Here is an 18849-nt window from a genome sequence, read left to right on the forward strand (position 1 = left end):
GCTCCATTTAGAAGATGTTCGGCTGAAGCTCCCTCGCGGGATGGATTTCGGTACAGGGGTATATTATGGTGATTTTGATACAGGGGTAAAGAAATAGAGGGGCTTTGGGATGTGGCAGCGGCTAACATGAAATATTCATGGCTGGATTGAGGGGGGGGTGGGGTTAGCTCCCCGTATTTATGGTTATTTTGCGCACCAAACACAACTTTGCTCTCCAACCGAACTCCTCTGCAGCTTGGGGCTTCTGTTTTTCCGGGGTTTGCCCATCCAATTCGTCGACTGACTGGCTTCTGGTTAAATATAAATACACACAAGAACAAAAGAACACATGAACAGAGGAACACACATGCGGACGACGCGGGGGAGTTGGGAACAGTACACTGCTCAGTACACTGTATCTGCAGTTGCGAATTCAATTTTGAGTCTGATCAATAATTCACGTTCCCCGCACTAACCATTGTTCCTGGATAACGCTCTCCTAGTCCTATTCATCCGGCACCTTAAAGTGCTGGAAGGCTTGAATAAAAAACAATCTCCGACTATTCAAATTGTCTATTTATTTGTTCGGTTCCAAAAAATATTCCGTTCGTACACACAACTATTAATATATATGCAGATTATGCGGATTATGTATGTGATATCAGTTGGGTTGAGAGTAGAGAGTTAAGTGATGAGAGTTGAGAGTTGATAGACGGGCTTGCGATGATGAACTCCATCCGCCGTGTTTGCTTTTCCGACGGGTCGGAAGACCTCTCACCCGGAGCATCTGTATCTGTATCTGTATCTGTATCTGTATCTGTATCTGTTTGACTTGCTAGGCCTGACATGTGCGCAGAAATTCAGAAGGATTGAAGCCACCGATTGAAAGCCTCTCGCAAAAAGGATGAACTGGGATGAGCTACAGTGCGTATACGTGTTCGCATGCTGATGAGCGTTCGTCTGACTTAATCTCTATGTCGTAGCATTGCTTGATTGCGTTTATGACTTCACACACCGCCGGCAATGGATGGAGTTAAAAGTAGATTGCTTGGTACAACACGACATTTATTCCTACTTGGGTTAGCTAAGCTGTTGATGGCCTGAATAAATTATGTCTTAAATTATATACGGTATTAAACCTCAATCACACATACGCTTTCACTTCGTCACACACACACACACTCACACACACACGGTATTAAGGCTAAAGGAAAACTCTTGAAGTTCCAGGCGACTTCAACTATAAACTAAATCACAGTAACTGTTTTTGACTGGCATTCCGATAAAGCTGATTAAAGCTATTTCTCGACTTGATCCACCCAAAGGTTTCCACTGATTTCAGTACCTATGTCAGGTATGTAAATCAATCAACTACTATCTCCGGCGTTTATGATGCCCTGATATCAACTATATGATATAGATAGCATATAGCGCTAAATTCAAGTGCGATAGGGAGCAGCTGCATCGCAAATTGGCAAAGGGAATGCAGTACTCGAGCGGACCGAAAGGTAACCGCCCACCACAAGCACGCGGCTGAATTTCAGCGTATGAGCAATGAGCGCTATTTCGGCCAACCATATAAACAAGTTTTCTCATCCATCTAAACTGTCTGTGCCACTGGCCAAGTCGGGTTGTCCTGGCGCCCCAGCAAAAAGCCAACATCCAAGGCAATGTTGCCATTTTAAAGGCGCCGCCCGCTGAGCGGAAAAGTCGGGCGGAAATTACTAAATCGATACGTGCTGCCGCATATCAGATTTTCCACGGGCTTCGCATGCAAAATTCCGCCTGCAAAAATACCTTCAAGTCGTCGTGGCCTGCAGTCGCATATATGTTATTTTTATACAGTTGAACTTCCGTGAGTCTAACTTCTCTAAGTCAATTTTGTCTAACGGAAGTGAACTCTTCATAACTCAATAGCTGAGGTTTTTCTTCTTACATATATCTATGATAACCTTTCGATTAAGACCTTAATTCATATTGTTTTCCCAAACTATAAAGGTCTACATTTTGCACTTTTTGGCTTAATTATGTCCATGTCTTAAGGCCTTTATAGAACAATCTTTAACTAAATAAATAAATAATGAAATACATCCTTTAAAAGGCTTAGGGTAATTCTAAAGTGTAATAAAAACCTGAGATGTTTTAAGCAACTAATTAGTTTTTCAAATTAATAAGATTATCTTCTAAATAATTGCCTAAATTATTAAGTAAAATTTAGAACCTGAGATACTTAAGCCAATGAATTATTTTCTCCTTTAAAAAAGATACAATTTCTAAATGATTGCAAGTGTTGGGCTTAAAGAAGTTCAACTGTGGTCTCTTTTTATGGATGCCAGGCAGTTTCTGAAGGTCAACTGAAACCAGTGGAATTCGTGGTGGGCGAAAGTCGTCCCTTAAGTGGCAAATTGATACAGAATCGGAAGCAAACCCTGAAGTTGAAATTAAATATATGCGAGAAACTAGAGAACCAGAGAATTGGGTGGACGTGTGGTATGGCGGTGTAATTGCGTACGGACCACACCTCGCCTTAAGTTAATGAATACGTTAATAATACGTTATGCGCGGGCAGTTTGTACAGGTCTGTAATAGGGGGGTGAGGATGGATGGTAAGGGGGTTCCCCCCTATCGCCTGATGGACATCGTGTTCGTGGGGAACTGCGGCTTCTGGCCGGCGCTAAAGAATCGCTTGCAGGTGAGGCGCCAGAAGGCCGCCCGGAAGTCGACGCTGTAGAAGGCGTAGATGAACGGGTTGATGGCACTGTTGAACCAGCCCAGCCATGTCAAAGCCTTGGCCAGCATTTGGCTGGCCTGGTGCTCGGCCAGAAACGGGGTGATCAGGTAGTTGATGAAGAACGGCAGCCAGCAGGCGATGAAGCCGCCCACCACAATGCTCAGTGTCTGCGTCGTCTTGTTCTCCTTCTTCAGCGACGTAATCCGATTGGACAGGGACTTGCTGTTGGTGTTGGCACTGGCACTGGCACTGCCACTGCCACTGGTCTGGTTGCCACTGGTGGCCGTCACACTCGCCTGGTGATGATAATGAGGATGGTGGTGATGGCTGCTCCTCAAACGCTCCCGATCCCGATCCCTTTCCCTGTCCCCATGTGAATGCCGAAAGCTGTGTGGACGCGGCGGCTGTAATAGGGATTGACTGTGACCCGGCGGCTGGGATTGCCACTGGGCGTCTAGGAGACTGCTGCCCGGCCCCATGCCACTGGTCATGGTGGTGATGGTCGACGAGGCCGTGGAAGTGCGCTTCAGCGAGGAGGGTCGAGTGAGTTCGTAGCACCCACTCTTGGCACAGCCCGTTGGATCAGCTCCGCCAGTTCCTCCTCCGCCGGAGGGCAATGCAAGCAGAGATTGACAGTGGGTGTGGGTGTGTGTTGGGTTCCCTCCAGTGGTGGCACTAGCTCCTCCCGGAGCACAATTGTCGCTGTCGCTCAGCATCATGTCGTGCAGCTCCTTGGCTATCGTCTGGTTGGAGAAGGTGCGCGAGGTGGCCTGCCTCTGGCGCTGTCCCTGTCCCTGTCCCTGTCCCTGTCCCTGTCCCTGTCCCTGTCCCTGTCCCTGTACCGGTCCCTGGCCCATCGTGCTGCCCTGCTCCACCTCCGACAGCTCGTTCTCCACGTCCGCCGCCGTGTAGCGCTTGAATTTCTAGACACGCAAAGTGCACAAGGCGGTTAAGTCAATGCGGATGATAAATAACTAAAATGAAGTCAATGGGCGGTAAAAGCAGTAAGCGGTAAAAGATGAGCGGGAGGGGAGGGGGAGGGGGGGAAAACCGGATGTCACGCGAGGAAAAGCCGAAGCTTTAAGCACTCTTATCTCTTCAAGGAGACATGTGGCTTAGCACTGAGTTCTAAGCTCCTTTAAGGCTGCACACACATAAATATGCCACCAGCATTGTTATATAAGCTGTCTGTATGATGCGATAATCTCTGTAATTTAAGGATATGTAACACAGGGCTAGATTTAATGGGAAATGTAGCACACCTTTAATTCGCTGGAAGTGAATTTTAAGCCCATTTGAAATTGCACACAACAGACACATGTACATGCAATTTTCGAAGCAGATTTAGCTATTTGGTGAGAAATGTAAAAGACTTTGAAGTCGAAGTTGCGATTACCTTTGTTTTTTTTTTAATATTTATAATTTAACTAACTACTATAAACATTAAACTAATTTATGTATAATTGTTATAATTATCGAGAATACTAAAAGGTTTAAGGTTTTTGAATTTACAACAATTTCGAAATAGGCCAGGATGGAAAGTTTACAAAGGATTTTGCAAGTATTTCCCATTTTAATGAAAGGGTAGCTTAAAACTCATTAAGTTCGCTACATGGGTGGCCAAAGTTCAAGTGAAAAACTTGCTTTATAGCGGCCACTAAACCGCACAAACGGAAGCTGGGCGCATACCCGGTAATACCAGGGTATGGTATTTAAATCTGTGTAAGCTCCTGGCGCTTGGGAATTATGAAGCAAACGTGCCGCAGTTTGTGCCGTACGTGAAGTGGCCTTTCGAGCCGGAATGGGTTGCAATATAGATGACTTGGGGGGCTGGGCAGCTGTTGTTGTTCTTCCACAGCCACTGTGGTTTCCCAACTCCGTGTACCGAGTTCCGTATTCCGTATTCCGTATTTGTGCACTTTGTTGGCTTTGGCGTGGAAAAGGGGAATCTTGTGGGGGGATGGGGATGATGCGGGTGTCTTGGATGGCTGCGAAACTTACCTTGTTGTGAACACTTATGTCGGTCATATTGTCGTGCCGGGATGCAATGACACAGGAAATTCTTGCATACACATAAATCATGACTGCCATGGGTATGAAGAAGGAGCCCATGGCCGAGAAGATGACGTAGCCCTCGTTTTGGTTGTACCGGCACTCCCGCAGGTCCCTTCGTCCAGGCTCGTACCTGCAGGAAATGAGCATGATACAATTAATGGGCGACAGAGTCCACTAATGCAGGAATACAGGAAGTTCTCAATTATTTGCATCCGCATCGCAGTCACAAGGCCAGACAATTTTCACCTAATTATATGCGTTTGCTCAGGGAGGAGTGAGTCTTTCTTTTAATAAATTTACATGCACTCAACCAAATTTACAGTCTTAAAGCCAAAATTTTATAGACTGAATTTTATGACATTTTCAGATGAATGCTCTTAATTTTAGAATGCCTTAATAGACATAAATAAATACAAAGCGTCTTCTAATTATTTTTGTTTGTTTATTTGGGACCTAAGAGTTGTGTTGCTGCCAACAATTGTAAATGTAATTTTATGACCTTTTGTAATAAAACTTTGTAATAGGTTAAAGGACTTAAATATATACAAAAGACTTTTAATTATATTTGTTTATTTAGTTAGACAAGTTAGAATCCGACGACAAGGGTGGCTAGCACTGAACAAAATTACTTTGGCCAAATAAAAATATATATAATTATATGAAACTGTATCAAATATTCCGTAGAAAAAATGTTAAGCTAAAAACTTGAATTTCTTTTAAAAACAAATTTTTAATTGTTTGATAAACTGAAACCTTAAGTAAATTAACCATTATTTTTAGAATATTTGAAACTAATATCAAATTGAAAATATTTCCGTGTCTGACCAAAAGCCCATAATGATCTTTGGCATTTTGTAACTAAGCGGGTGCGACAATCAACAACATTTTCTCAGTGTACTTACCAACCCAGGATGGGGGGACAGGTGATGGCCAGGGCCAGTAGCCAGACGATTAGGATCATGATTAGGGCCAATCGCTTCGAGCGCCGTTTACGCGAGTACGTGAGCGGCCTGGTCACGGCCAAATATCTGTAGGATGGATGGAAAGATGCAAGGATTTACGATTTACGAATCGGAGGAATATGTATATGGGGGCGCGTCCCGGCGGCTGCTCACCTGTCCACGCTGATGGCGCACAGGCTGAGAATGGAGGCCGTGCAGAGGAGGACGTCGAGGGAGATCCAAATGTCGCACAGCACCCAACCCAGTTGCCACGAGCCTGCAATCAAGATTCCAAATTAAAAACTTTCGCCAGCCGGAGCGGGCAGCGACAACTTAAAATTCCGGTCCAAAGTCAATTTGATTAGCAACATTTTGCCGGGCTTTCAGCAAATGCCTCACCTAGGGCCAATTAAAACGGCCAGCTCGGCAAATTTTGGCAACGTTTCGGCTCCAGGTCCCCTTGAACCCGTGCACATAGGCCCCGTTAGTGGTTTACCTCTACTCCAAGAACTCGACCTCTCGACCACTCGACCACTCGACTACTCGACTGCTCTGCTACTCCACTCTGGCATTGAATTTGTGGCCACTTCGAGCAGTTGCTGGTCGACCTATAAATTTTTTAATCAAGTGCCCCTTCAATGGTCTCCGAGCAGCAAATGAAAAGTTGTTTTTGCCAAAAACCCGGGAGTAAGGACCAGAAAGGAGCTATCTCATTAGACGGAGATTGCCTGTGGGCAGCACACTTGGTTTGGCTCAACGTAAGGATGCAGTTTTCCCAAAGTTCAAGTCACAAGGCGTTAGAATTAACCAGAAAAAGGCACACAATTTGAAGTAAACTAAGAGTCTATGTTAATTACTCAAGTAACTAAAGTTAAATAAACTCTTCCTTTAAAAAAAAAAAAACCAACTGCAATATAGCCTCAGGTTGTAAATATGATTGTCACCAGCTTGTATTTATTTAAGCTTGAAAAATAAACTTTTAACTTCGTCTTTAATTTATTATGAAAACATTGCAAAAAAAAGAATGATGATATGTGCTCAGTAAGTGGTTAATCTCAAAAGTACCTCCGGGCATGAATAATTATGACTGAGATTTAAAAGGAATTTCCACAGGAAAAACTTTTAAGGTAAATAAGCAAAATAAACTTAATTTCAAAGTTTCCAAAAAAAACGCTGACCAAATTAGTTGAGCATAGATAAATAATGATTTATTCATAGATTATCCAATTGCCATAAATTCCATTTATCTCTATGAATTATCCAACAAAGGTTAACTATTTTCTGAAAAGGACTTTTTATTCCATTTTCGGATTATCAGTGGTCCGGATGATTATGACAAACTTTCGGCATGCCGTGTTGCCTTTAAGGAATTCCACAAAGTTGGGCTCGGGAATTTTCCCCTTTTTCGACTGCTCGCTTTTTTTTCAGCTGCGGAAATTGCACGAGGGCGAAGGCAAAAAATGAAAGAAATTCTTTCGGTTCAAAGAATACAAATCCATAAGGCGAGAGAGATACATACTCGCATATTCCACCTAGAAGAATTTACATAAATATGCGAGACGTTTGCCCCGCCCCTCCCTGACACTCCCACTTCTCCGCCCTTTTCCTTACCGTGTCCGTGCTCCTATTTCTGTTCGTGCCACCTTGTTAGGTTACACTCAAAACCTTATATATATTGTAATTAAAAGCTTTTACTTTTATTTTTAAAAACTACTGTACAATTTAATTATGAATTTTGCAAACAAAACTTTTTCAACTTTGTCTACAAAAGTGTACAAAGATCAGACTAACTGAAAAAATATATAAAACTTTGTTCTGGGAAGCCCTCTTTAAAACATTCTCAAATTTTGTATGCACGAGAAAGTGCTTGTCTCATTAAGAAAATGAACTTTCGAGTAATCTGGGAACGCCCCTTTGCTTTTACAAATCGCCGGCTTTACCTCACTGAAGTACAATGTTCCTAATTGTGGTACGTTTTTCTCAAAGTGTAGCCTGCGGCGCTTCCGGGCGAAAAGCTTTTGTAAGCAATTTTTTGAGGGATTTGCCGGAATGGCATCTTCATCTGGTAATCACGCGAAAAGCCCGGCAAGCGTCGCCTCAATTCGCGGAAGGACCCTAATGCCTTAATGGCATCGCCACACACTCACCCACCCACTCACTCACCCACACCCACTCACTCACCACACACCCACACACTCACCTGTGAGATGAACGGCAACGGCGGGGGGCATCACGAAGATGCCCACGAGCAGATCGGCCACGGCCAGACTCATCACAAAGCAGTTGGTGATGGTGCGGAGTCGGCGCGTGGTCAATATGGCCAGTATGACCAGCGTATTCCCGATGACGGTCACCACGATGAAGGTGGCGAATACGGCAATCAGGATGATGCCCTGCCAGGACAGCACCAGGTCGTAGAAGTGCTCCCACTCGGCCGCCGCCGCCGACTCATTGTAGTAATTGAATGTGGTCACTGGTGCTGTGGGTCCGGGTTCCGTCGCATCCGCGCCGCCAGCTGTCCCATTGGTCGAATTCACATTGGCATTCGCACTGGCATCCTCGTAAACGATGGATATGTTCTCCGGCTGCCCCGATCCCAATCCCGATCCCGATCCCAGTGCCAATCCCCGCAGGGAGGAGGCGGCCACATACATGAGCGATGGATATATGGCGCTTAAGTTATTCAGCTGCAGGTTGACAGCCATGAGTCCGCTATCGACTAGTACTATCCCTGGCAACAGCCTGCCTAATCCCTTCCATATCCTTCCATATCCCAGGAACAAGCGCAGGAGCAGCAGCAGAAACTGGAGCTTGTGGGCCACTGGTAAACGCCAACTGTTGTCATTGTATCAACTGCAATCAAGTGAAAGTGCTGCAGTTAGTATGCTGTTAAAATGGTAATCAAAGGGAGTCAAAGGAGTGAAAAAACAGACATTTTTAATGCACAGTATATTTATTTTTATTTTAATTTTGCATGCATTGTCTGTTTCATTTCTCATCTGACAATTTCCGTAATCAAATTGATTTTACTGAATTCAATATAATTTCGTATTCAATTGCAATCAGCAAAATCATCAATTTAATTTATTTGCAGTTAAGCGTCGACGTTTTACTAGTTTTTTGCAATACAGCTGAAAACTAGTCAAAGGAGTCGATTTAATCTAAGGAAAATCGTTACGTTGAGTTGCCATTATCAACAAAGTCCCTTTTTGTTTATCAAATAAATACATTAAAACTTATAGTCAGCAATTAATCAAAGTATATATATTATTATGTTATACAACTATTTTAGCAAATTTTGCATTGGAAATAAAAACGCACTTTGGTAATAATAAAAAAATTCATGGAGCGAGGTACCAATTAACGAAATGTTTGAATTTAATTGTTATAATAATTTTTGCAGCAAAACAATGGCAGTTCATGTATTTGTAAATCCAATAATAAAAAAATCCAAGCCGCAAATGTAATAAATTTCTTGCAAAATAAAAGAACCGTGAACTACATCGCAATTTATAAAGAATAAATTTCCCACAATAATTGTTATAAAATGGAATATTTTGTGAAATTTAAAAATTTATAAGGCACTCAACTCAGTCATATATTTTTATTATACGTAAACCTCAGCCAGTTAGAAATGTTTCTTTTCCAGAAAAATATACGGATTTAGAGCAGTGAAATAACTCAGTGAACGTATTTCTTGCGTTATGTTCCAAAAGAAAACTAAAAATAGTTTTACAAACTTAATTTGGAGGTGTTACCTCAGTGTTAAGAATTTTTTTTCCAAAATGTTTACAGTTTATTTACACTCGGGAGTAAACGATCCCATCTAGATTGTCACTCGTCCGCCGGATTGAGCAATTCATCAACGAAACTTTTCCACCATTCACTATTTCCACTTTCCGCTTTCCACCGCACCTGCACCATCCACGTGCACTTGGGCGATAAGATTGATACTCGACGAGAGCTTTATTAGATTTCCGCTCAAATTATGTACGACTATAGCTTTTGCTATATTCCGTCGGAATTCTATTGGAATACAGCCGGAATAAACGTCGCCCGTCGCGAGCGCGGATGACTGTTGACTGTTGACTGAGTGCAGACCCAGACCCCAGACCTCAAAACCCAGACCTCAAACCCCAGACCCCAGACCCACTGGCAAGGGCTGGCAGTTCGACACTTCTTGCCACTTCTGTTGACAATAATTTGGCATTAAGCGTTATTTATTCAGCGGCCGATAGTGTGCGTTGATTGCGACTCCTTGTGAGCGGCTGCGGGCTTGGATTGTGTGGGTGCGATAACCAAATTAAAACTGATATCGCCATAGACTAGGTGGCGGTGGTTCCGAAGGCGGAGGCGGGAAATGAACAAAATCGGAGTCATGCTGATGGCCAACGCATTTCCCGCAAAAAGGGAATAATTCAGCAGAACACATTTTGTATTCCAAAAGTGTGTGGGATGATGGCAGAAATATTGGCTTAAGACTCTCCAGCTCAGTAAAAACACATCTTCAACATTGCATATTCAAATGTGTGTGGGAGTTGGTAGAATATTCAAGATTTCTTCTTAACCAGAAAACAAGAAAGGTTGCTCGTAACTCAAGGAAGTGGAGAGGTATAAAATAAATATCATGCAACCACGGATTTTCAAATAGATTTTAAATACTGTAATTTGCTTCTTAATTTTCCGTTTAATTGTTAAGCGTTTAGTGAACATGAATTTGTTGGCATGTGTGGTTCTCCGTATAATAACATAATCACTGAAAATGGCGTAAAATGTTCAAATTTGTATTTGATTACGTGTTTCTATAGTTTATTTTAGTTTTTATTTTGTCTCTAAATTGGTTTTTAAAGTTAAAAAAAAACAAAACAACCAATGACGCCTTAATAGCTTAAAGTTTTAAAACGTTTGAATGGCTTTGTAGGCTTGATTTTGGAAAGAGCATAGTTAAATTCGTTCACCCTTTTTCACCCCCTTTTTTCAGAGGCTTTGAACGTTGACGCGGTATAGCCATAAAAGAGCTTATCGCTCCCATGATAGCAATCTGGCCGGGGCCGAGGTGCCAGGAGAGGAACTTTTACTATTTTATGCTGCGGCTTATGGGTAAATATTTGACCAGCCTAGTGACGTACTCAAAGGTGAAACTGATTAATTAGATACGATGCGATGCGATGCGATGCGATGCGATGCAGAGGGCCAAGGTATCGATCGAACCGAATGGAACGCAAAGGTATGTGTCATCCCCGAAAGATAACGTTCGTTCTTTCCTTCGTATTTTCGGCCGTAATTGAGTTCAACCGATATCTACATATGGCTTATGAAATTCCAATCACTCACACAGGGAATCTCGAGTGTGCCATTGCCACCGAACCACCGCTGGAATTCAAGTGTATTTTGAGGGGGCTTTAGTCCCAAAATAGATGCATGAGCTCAGGGGGCAGAAGGTGTTCGGGATTCCGGCCAGAAGACCTACGATCAGGGTTCTGGAACGGCCTTTGGCGGCAGCCCATCAGCAGTTGACCGCGATAAGCAATGGCGTTTTTATGAACACTTTGATTGATAATCTAATTCGCAACTCAATTGCCAAGTTTGCACGAGCAGAGCCCCCTAATCGGGGCTCTTGGTCCGTTCCGAATCCCGTTTTCACTGTCATTTCCATGACAATGGCAGCAATCAGCCCTGACTTCACCCTTTTGTGCAGTGGGGCGGGAAGCAAACTATTGCCTCAAAGGCTGCAAACTGAGTTACCAAAATCCAATTACTTTGCTGTGAAGAACAAACTTATGAATTTCTAATTGATGCCGAGCTCATCCTTTGGCCAGCTGAACTTGAAAGATCAAGGCGTAAGTTTCCGTTGCCATTGGCCGGTCATCAATCAGAACGACACTCATCTCCGGCATTAGATTAATCTGTATCATTGATGTTGGTGTCCATGGAAGATTTATTTCACACTAAAAGTTCAACCCAGTAAACAATGGGCCAAAGTGCTCTTTGTATACATCAGTGCTGTGTCGACAATATGTTTCAAGACAGATCCGCAGAGAGAAATAGACAACGAAGTCCCATTATTCAAGCCAGAAAAAATAATTTGTAATATTAAGCAGTTTTTTATGATAAGAAGAAAATAATTATTAATATTAAGCAGTTTCTTATGATAAGTTTCTATCTATCTTCAAATTATTCTTTTCTTTCTCTATTTATCGGTTTATAAATTAGCTGTTTTTGCATTGTTTTGCTTATTGCAATGGCATCATAATTGGAGTGAAATTAATTTCAAGAAATTGAAAAAAAAAAGAATTGTCTTTCAATTACAAATCTTTTTTTTTAGTCATTGCACACCTATTTATCTCCTGTTGATTTATATTTTGACTGAGATACTTTCTGAAACAAGTTTTATCAATCTCAAATTAGTTCGAAAAATATGTTGCCGTTCAAAGGAATTTTAAAAATTATTTTGTCTGCAGCCAATTAAAAAAAAAGGACAGATCTGACCGGAAAGCGAATATTTTGGCTGCGCTGCCATACATATTTACTTATTTATGCTGGCTCATTGTTGCCTATTTTGTGGAGATTTTCCAGCATTTGCCAGCTGGCGTCCTTCACCTTATTTCGCTTTAATTGACCAAGCACCATTTCATTCGCGTTATTAAGAGATATATTTTTTAGAAATGCCAGAAGGGCACTTGTGACACTTGCAAGGCCAGTTGATTTGACTTTGGCAAGAAATAATTTCCGATTTTTTCGGAATGTGTGGAATGTAATTTTGTGTGGCATAAGAAAAAACTGCTGAGTTCCGTCAAAATTCATTTGACCCACCCACACATCCAGCATCGCACTTCCGTTGAACATTTGTTACAATTTACGGCTAACATGGCGTATGTGTAATGTGCATGTGAAATAATATTTCATTTGCATTCGACAAATAAAGGGCGGAGAGCAAACGGAAAGCGAAGTAGGGGCGCCATTCAGCCACAGGCAAAAGGACCCCCGCTGACGTCAAACACCCAAACACCCAGTCAGCCAATTGAAGGCACTATTTATTGAGACTGTCAGACACTTATTTGTTCTCTTTATTTGGCAGTGCCATCGGAGTGTTTAGCGTGAAAGCATTTATCCATTACCCGGTCCTTGGTCTCCTCCGATCTATGGCAATGCAAATGTCACCCAGCCCAGCCCTCCGCTCACTTTGCACACCTCAACTGGGTGAAGGTGAAGGGGCTGCAGCGCAGAAGAGAACCAAAGTTCTACAGTCCTAGAGTCCTACAGTCCTACAGAAGGGTCCTGCAGAAGGACCCTCATCGCGCTGTTTACTTACTTAATGCAATCGCTTTCCTGCGCAGTCCTCCGTTTTCATATCAAAACATTCCGCATTGTTTAATTGACATAAAGCCGTTATTATTTTTATTGCCAGGTAAGTATTTTTTATTATTGTTGTATTATGTGAGGAGTCCTATTTAATTGGATACTTTATAAGTGCTGCGGCCACTCGTTCACATTTTCATTGTATTTTCGTATTTTAAATTTGATACATTTGTATTTGTTTATTTGTATTTTTGGCCGCGTGACGAACGCTTCACATTTGCATTCAAATTCACGTTATCGGTTGAGGTAAGCCGCCGGCTGATCAATCGGATTCTCGGATTCGGAATTTGGATTCGGATGATTGAAGACCCCCACGCGGTTCTGGACTCCGGCGGACCGATGGCTCTTGCGATCCCAAATGCGATTGCGATGGACGACCGCCTCGGTTGAGCGCTTGAGGAAAACTGAAAACAGAAAACAGAAAACCGAAAAGCTGAAAAGCTGAAAACTGACGACGAACGGAGAGTCGGCCGAAGTCGTTACTGCGATTCCAGTGAACTGAACTGTGGATCGTAAGTTGGCGGGCATGCATGCAAACACGCGACTTTCAAAATAATCCTGTGCTGCTGCCTCTGTGTACCTGCCTCCTCGTGTTTAAACAATTGTCCAAATAATCGAAATTTGAATATTCAAATGCTTCTCGCACCAGAGCGAAGCCCAGTTAATTCCAAGAACAATGTTTAATTAAGCCGAGTCTAACGCCTCACCGCTGATAAGAGCACTGCGTATTGTGGGGGTCCAGCAGACGAGTTTTACGAGAATTTCCAAATGAAAACATAAACGATTTCGCGGGTACTCAGGAAATCTAAATTAAGACTTTTATGGTAGCCTTATAGACATAGGCATAGATATAGCGAAGCGTGCACAATCTGGTCGGGTGTGTGGTCCGGCTCTATCTATCCATATATATTGTATATTCCTATATATTTCTGTGGGGCCTTTGTTTGTACATTTTATAACTTGCAGATGCGTCTCCACGCGGATTCGCAAATGCTCTTACTACACACTCATAATGAGTAGTGTCAACAGCTGCCGCCCAGAGGTTAAATTCGGTTGTATTCGATTGCGTTCCACAGGTTCATTGTTCAAGGTGAATGCGTTCCACCCACGGTTGGCGGTAAGTCGCCCGATATGGAAGGTAAACAAAGGCATGCGCTCTTCATCGTCTGCAATTCAACCGAAACAATGGCAATGGCACGCCGCAAAAAGGAAAAGTGTTTCCCAGGAAAGAGGGCCGGTGGAACTAGCTGAATTGAAACAATGTGGTCCCAGAGATCCATTGGAGTCTAGCGCCAATAACACATTTCAAATCTACCTAAGATTCATTTTTCAAATTTTGTCTTGTGGAATTTCTATAATTTTAATAACAAGAAACATATATAGTAGAGCCCTGCATGATTAGCGTCATAGTTCCCTTTGTTTTCATGATCCACCCATGTTTTTCAACTCAATTAGTTCAAGTTAGTTCTTAGCCAAAAAAAACATTTTTTAACTTGTCATGCTAAAAAAATTAAAACTTTAAATACTTTAAATAAATTACTCATACGCAACGTATGCCAGCCAGCAGTTGTTCTCTTGCCGGAAATATGTAAAATTTTTAAGTAAAGTAATATTATCTAACGAGAACGGAAAAATAAATTCATAAAGTATATAAATATTAGCAATTTAATTTGTATATGTTAAATACCCATTATTGTTTTTAAAAATTTTTTAATGAAATGAAATTATAGAAAAGATGTAAGATAAACTTTTAAATGTGAAGTTTCCTAAAAATACATTTTTATTTTATTAAGTTCAAGTTTCAAAAACATTCAATGTATTTAATTATTTGCAAAGGCTTGTTGCCCAGCTTGCGGCGCAGTTGGTAATCCCTAAATCAGATCCAAAAGCACTGCATACATTCGGGCTGTTTTTCAAAGCATAGTTGAGCATTGGCCAAAAACTAACAGTAGCCACATGGAAAATCCTCAACGGATTGTGCTCTGACCAACGGCCAGTGGTTAGCACTGGACATCACTTGGATTGATTAAAAGAGGGCAATCTGTGCGGTTCGGGTACGTGACTCTGCGGAATGGCTGTACCTAATTGGCGTCTATGCGAAAGCAATGATCCCGAAAGGTTAAAGGGTCAGGGACCGAGCAGGCACCGAAAAATGACTTCTGGTCGTGGACAAAGTTTCGCAACATCATTTAATTATCAAATGCACGTACATAAGTGAGTTTGTAGTGACAGGAAGGTCGTCACCCGCTTCCGCCCCCAAAAAGAGTGCCCCCCGTTTCCCCGTTACCCATTTCCCGGCCAACTTCAAGGCTAGCTGAAAGTTTTTCCCCAACCCAAGTTCTGGGGAAAAAACTTTCCATTTCTATGCACCAGACTTGGCAATGGCAATGCTAAATTGAGTTTAACAATTTGTCTTAGTGGCACTTGCAATGGATTCAGTAATTGCCTGACAAATCGCTTCCCCATTTGCTGTGGTGCATGACACTCACGCACTCCCGTTTCCCACCAGTGCACTTAAACAGGGCATTGGGTGGAACTCGCAGGACACGACAATTTGCCGCCTAATGTCCTGGCACCATGTGTATTACAGCGTCATAAAGTTTTAATTTCGCCAGCATAATTAGTTTGGGGAAATGGCGGAAGGAAGCCCTATCCCAGCTTCTATCGCTTTCCCGGAACTCAGTAAGTACCATTTGAACACAGTAAACAAATTACAAATTATAAATTAAAAGTATACAGTTTATAAGAATAAGTTTAAACATACAAAGAAAAATGTATTTATTTTTTTTAATTTTCTTAGAACAAAAGAAAAAGCTTGAAATAGATAAGAAGCTTTAAATACAAGTATATAAATTTATTAATTGACCTAACATTTTTGTGCGTTGTTAACTTAAAATTAATTTTACCAGCTACGTATTTAAAAAATTATTTTGGCTTATAAATGTTGCTCTTCATAAAAAATCCTAGCTACTTCCCATGCTCCCTTTTACTTAATTAATTTACATAAATTGGGAAAGCACATCCATTTTTTTTCAAATGACAATTGAATGTGCAACAGAAGCTGGCGAAACATGACATTTGGATTAGATGACCAATTTCAGAAATTTTTTTCCTTGTGCAAAGCCTGTTAAAGTTGCTTTTAATTGATAGGTGAACGAACCCGCTGGGTCCCTAATGTAAGGCGTGGCCGCTTAGAGACGTCTAAGGCCAGAAGCTATTAATAATTTTCAATCAATAAGTGTAATATTATTCGCGGCAACTGGATCAACGGAATCAGAACAGAGCAAAAACAGGATGCAAGGACAATTGGATGGGGGCCAGCAGACAGAGACTATATACTCCGATTACGGTTACCAGGCCCACGCAAATATATATACTTTAAATTTGATTCTCGAGCACCCTCGACTTTTGCCATCTTCCTTTCAATTTATTGTTCCCCTTCGAGTGGCCTTCAGGCCGGTCATTCCGGCCAGGACTTTCCCACCCATGCCGTTCCGGTATTGTCCGCTAAGCAGATTTTCAGCTTACATTGCGTGCTGGTGGAAAATTGGTAGAAGTTCACAAAGGACCTGGTGCCGGCCTTTGAGGGCGGCTTAGCCAACGGATGAGTGGGCGTGGCACACTAGCATGCAAATAGTGCAAAAATACGATTGATGATGGACCCACCCCCCGATCGACCAGCCAGGCATTAATTGGTTAATCAAGTTTACAACTGCCAAATATCCACGGGTGAAAATGGCAATTTCGACTGTGGTCATAAATGTGCGGAAGCCCCGAGAACAAATGACCCAAACCCAGACCCAGACCCAGACCCAAACTGTTTTGCGCCACGCAGAGCAACCGCAAAAGCCGCACAAACACTAAATGCGTTGACCACGGAAACACCAGAGAGCCGAAAACAGAAAACATTATTGGGAATTATGGGGCAGATGCACAGGAAGCTCACTAGGAGGAGGGCCCAAGTGGCCAGAATGATTTGTGCGCATATGAACTGAGATAATCTATTTGTAAATTATGAAAAAGTTAATTTTCCATAGAAATTCTGATTTCGTTTGAGCAGAGTGAGAGTGCAAGAGGTCTAGGAATTGCATGAAAATGGGAAGCTATTTTCTTGAAAGCTTTATATCATGAACGTTTTAAATATAATCATAAAAAAATGCAAATTCAATTATTAGTAGCTTATGTTGCAGTGGCGGTAAAAATGTATTAAAGTAAGATTGAAGATTTATTAAATTATAATTAATTAAATTATCAATTTTTTTCATATGCAATATGTTTTTAAATAACTTTACCAATAGTTTTTAAATTAATTTTATATTTAGCGTACTAAAACCATTTATAATCGTTCAAGTAACACTATAAGCTCTTATGGTGGCAATGTGTCAAATATTTAACACACGGTTCGTTTTAAAGTATAGTACCATTGAAGCGAAGGCCAACCTGATCGGGGAATTGTGCAGGCTTGAACATCCGAGCGATGTACTTGACTGTCCGTGGCTGGTGGCTGAAATTCCGCCCGACTGCGGTGGCAGCCATAAATAATGCCACATGAAGTTTAAAATGCAATAATGAAATTTATTAAGAACTTATGCGGAGTTAAAACACCGAAGACCAGCGACGACCCTCGGGCGGGAAGCCAATGCCAGTGTAAACACGGTCGACAGGAATCACGGAAGCCAAGTAGAGCAGAAGTACAGATACTCTTGCAAATCGGCAAGTCCCTAAGTTGGCTGCAAGTTGTGCGAAAGTTGGCAACTTTTGCTCGACAAAAGTTTGCCCCTCGGCTGCCGGAGCAATGGATGTGGCGAGGCGGAACAGTTGACCATATGGAAGGGTATTATGGCAGCGTAATTTACGCAGCATGTTGCCACACATGTGGCCAAGCGAATCGGGATGGCTGAGGGGCGAGCATAAAGGCCCGGCTCTTCCGTCTGAACGACCTGCTCCGCATCGGCATCGGCATCCCTTTTCCCCGGATCCCACAACTCCAGGGCCAAGCACTTACGTAAATGCCTTAGGGCAAAAGTTTTTCCCCTTTGTTGTTGTTCGGCTGTTTTAAAAGTCCCGAATAATTGAGTTTTACGCATAATTTGCTTTATTTTATTTTACTTGGCGAGGCATCCGTCCCTGATCCCCTGCAGAAAAACTGCCTCGTGTGCGGTCCACCATAAAGGTAAACAAACCAATCAATAGTCTCGTTTCGCTTCGTTTTGTTGCGCCTCTCCAAATGTATCTGCTGGCCGGGATTATCATAATCCAAATCGGATTGGAATCAATAGTGCAATGCGCAGCCAAATCCTCGGTTTTGACAAACACTAATTAAAATGAATTATTTAGGGGGGAAAGCTGGGAGGTGATGCAGCGATTTGGGCAAACCAATTAAACTGCCCGTTGTCCACGTCAGTTGGGATGCATTCGGTTAGACACAGATAGCTACAGCATAAATCCATTTATAATTAATTTTTACAAATGAATGCAATAATTTAATATGCGCGCATTACCAGCAACAAAACGTTGATCATCCAAACTAAATGGCCGGCAAAGCAATTATGTGATGAATTATAAATAATTCATGGTGCATATGTGTCTGCCTCAAGAGCGCATCCTCTTTTAGAATCCCCAGAGCATCTAATCGATTCGCTCAAACCTCTTAAAAATGTCTCCATTAGTTGGGAGTTAAGTGGGGGGAAATTAAGTGGACTCTAAGATAAAATTTTAAATGGAAGGGAATAAAAAAGATGACAATTTCCCATCCGCAAACTTCCATTTCCAAAACAATCCCCA

The 18849-nt window shown here is 42.0% G+C and overlaps 1 protein-coding gene across 2 annotated transcripts; it reads right to left on the reverse strand.

Moving 5' to 3' along the window:
* Positions 1 to 537: 537 nt before the first annotated feature.
* LOC128265605 (D(2) dopamine receptor) lies at positions 538 to 13726 on the reverse strand. Of its 2 annotated transcripts, XM_053001754.1 has the most exons (7): positions 13646 to 13726; positions 13019 to 13469; positions 7907 to 8559; positions 5881 to 5983; positions 5668 to 5793; positions 4712 to 4895; positions 538 to 3633 (listed from the first exon to the last, which is right to left on the reverse strand). In XM_053001754.1, exons 3-7 carry the CDS (start codon positions 8409 to 8411, stop codon positions 2602 to 2604), a joined length of 1950 nt encoding a protein of 649 aa, XP_052857714.1. In that variant the 5' UTR covers positions 8412 to 8559; positions 13019 to 13469; positions 13646 to 13726; the 3' UTR covers positions 538 to 2601. The 2 variants fall into 2 exon arrangements, with proteins under 2 accessions (XP_052857714.1, XP_052857725.1); XM_053001765.1 differs by lacking the exons at positions 13019 to 13469; positions 13646 to 13726 and adding an exon at positions 9465 to 9819.
* Positions 13727 to 18849: the final 5123 nt, after the last annotated feature.

This window comes from Drosophila gunungcola, chromosome 3R (assembly GCF_025200985.1).
Source record: "Drosophila gunungcola strain Sukarami chromosome 3R, Dgunungcola_SK_2, whole genome shotgun sequence".
In the NCBI taxonomy this organism is placed as follows: Eukaryota; Metazoa; Arthropoda; class Insecta; order Diptera; family Drosophilidae; genus Drosophila; species Drosophila gunungcola.

Bases quoted from the DNA above. Each gene is read 5' to 3' on its own strand.
- LOC128265605 (XM_053001754.1), bottom strand. From the start codon at position 8,411: ATGGCTGTCAACCTGCAGCTGAATAACTTAAGCGCCATATATCCATCG. The intron at 4,896-5,667 runs GTAAGTACACTG...CATTTCCTGCAG, and splicing joins TGTCCCCCCATCCTGGGTTG to GTACGAGCCTGGACGAAGGG. The intron at 3,634-4,711 runs GTAAGTTTCGCA...TTGCGTGTCTAG, and splicing joins ACATAAGTGTTCACAACAAG to AAATTCAAGCGCTACACGGC.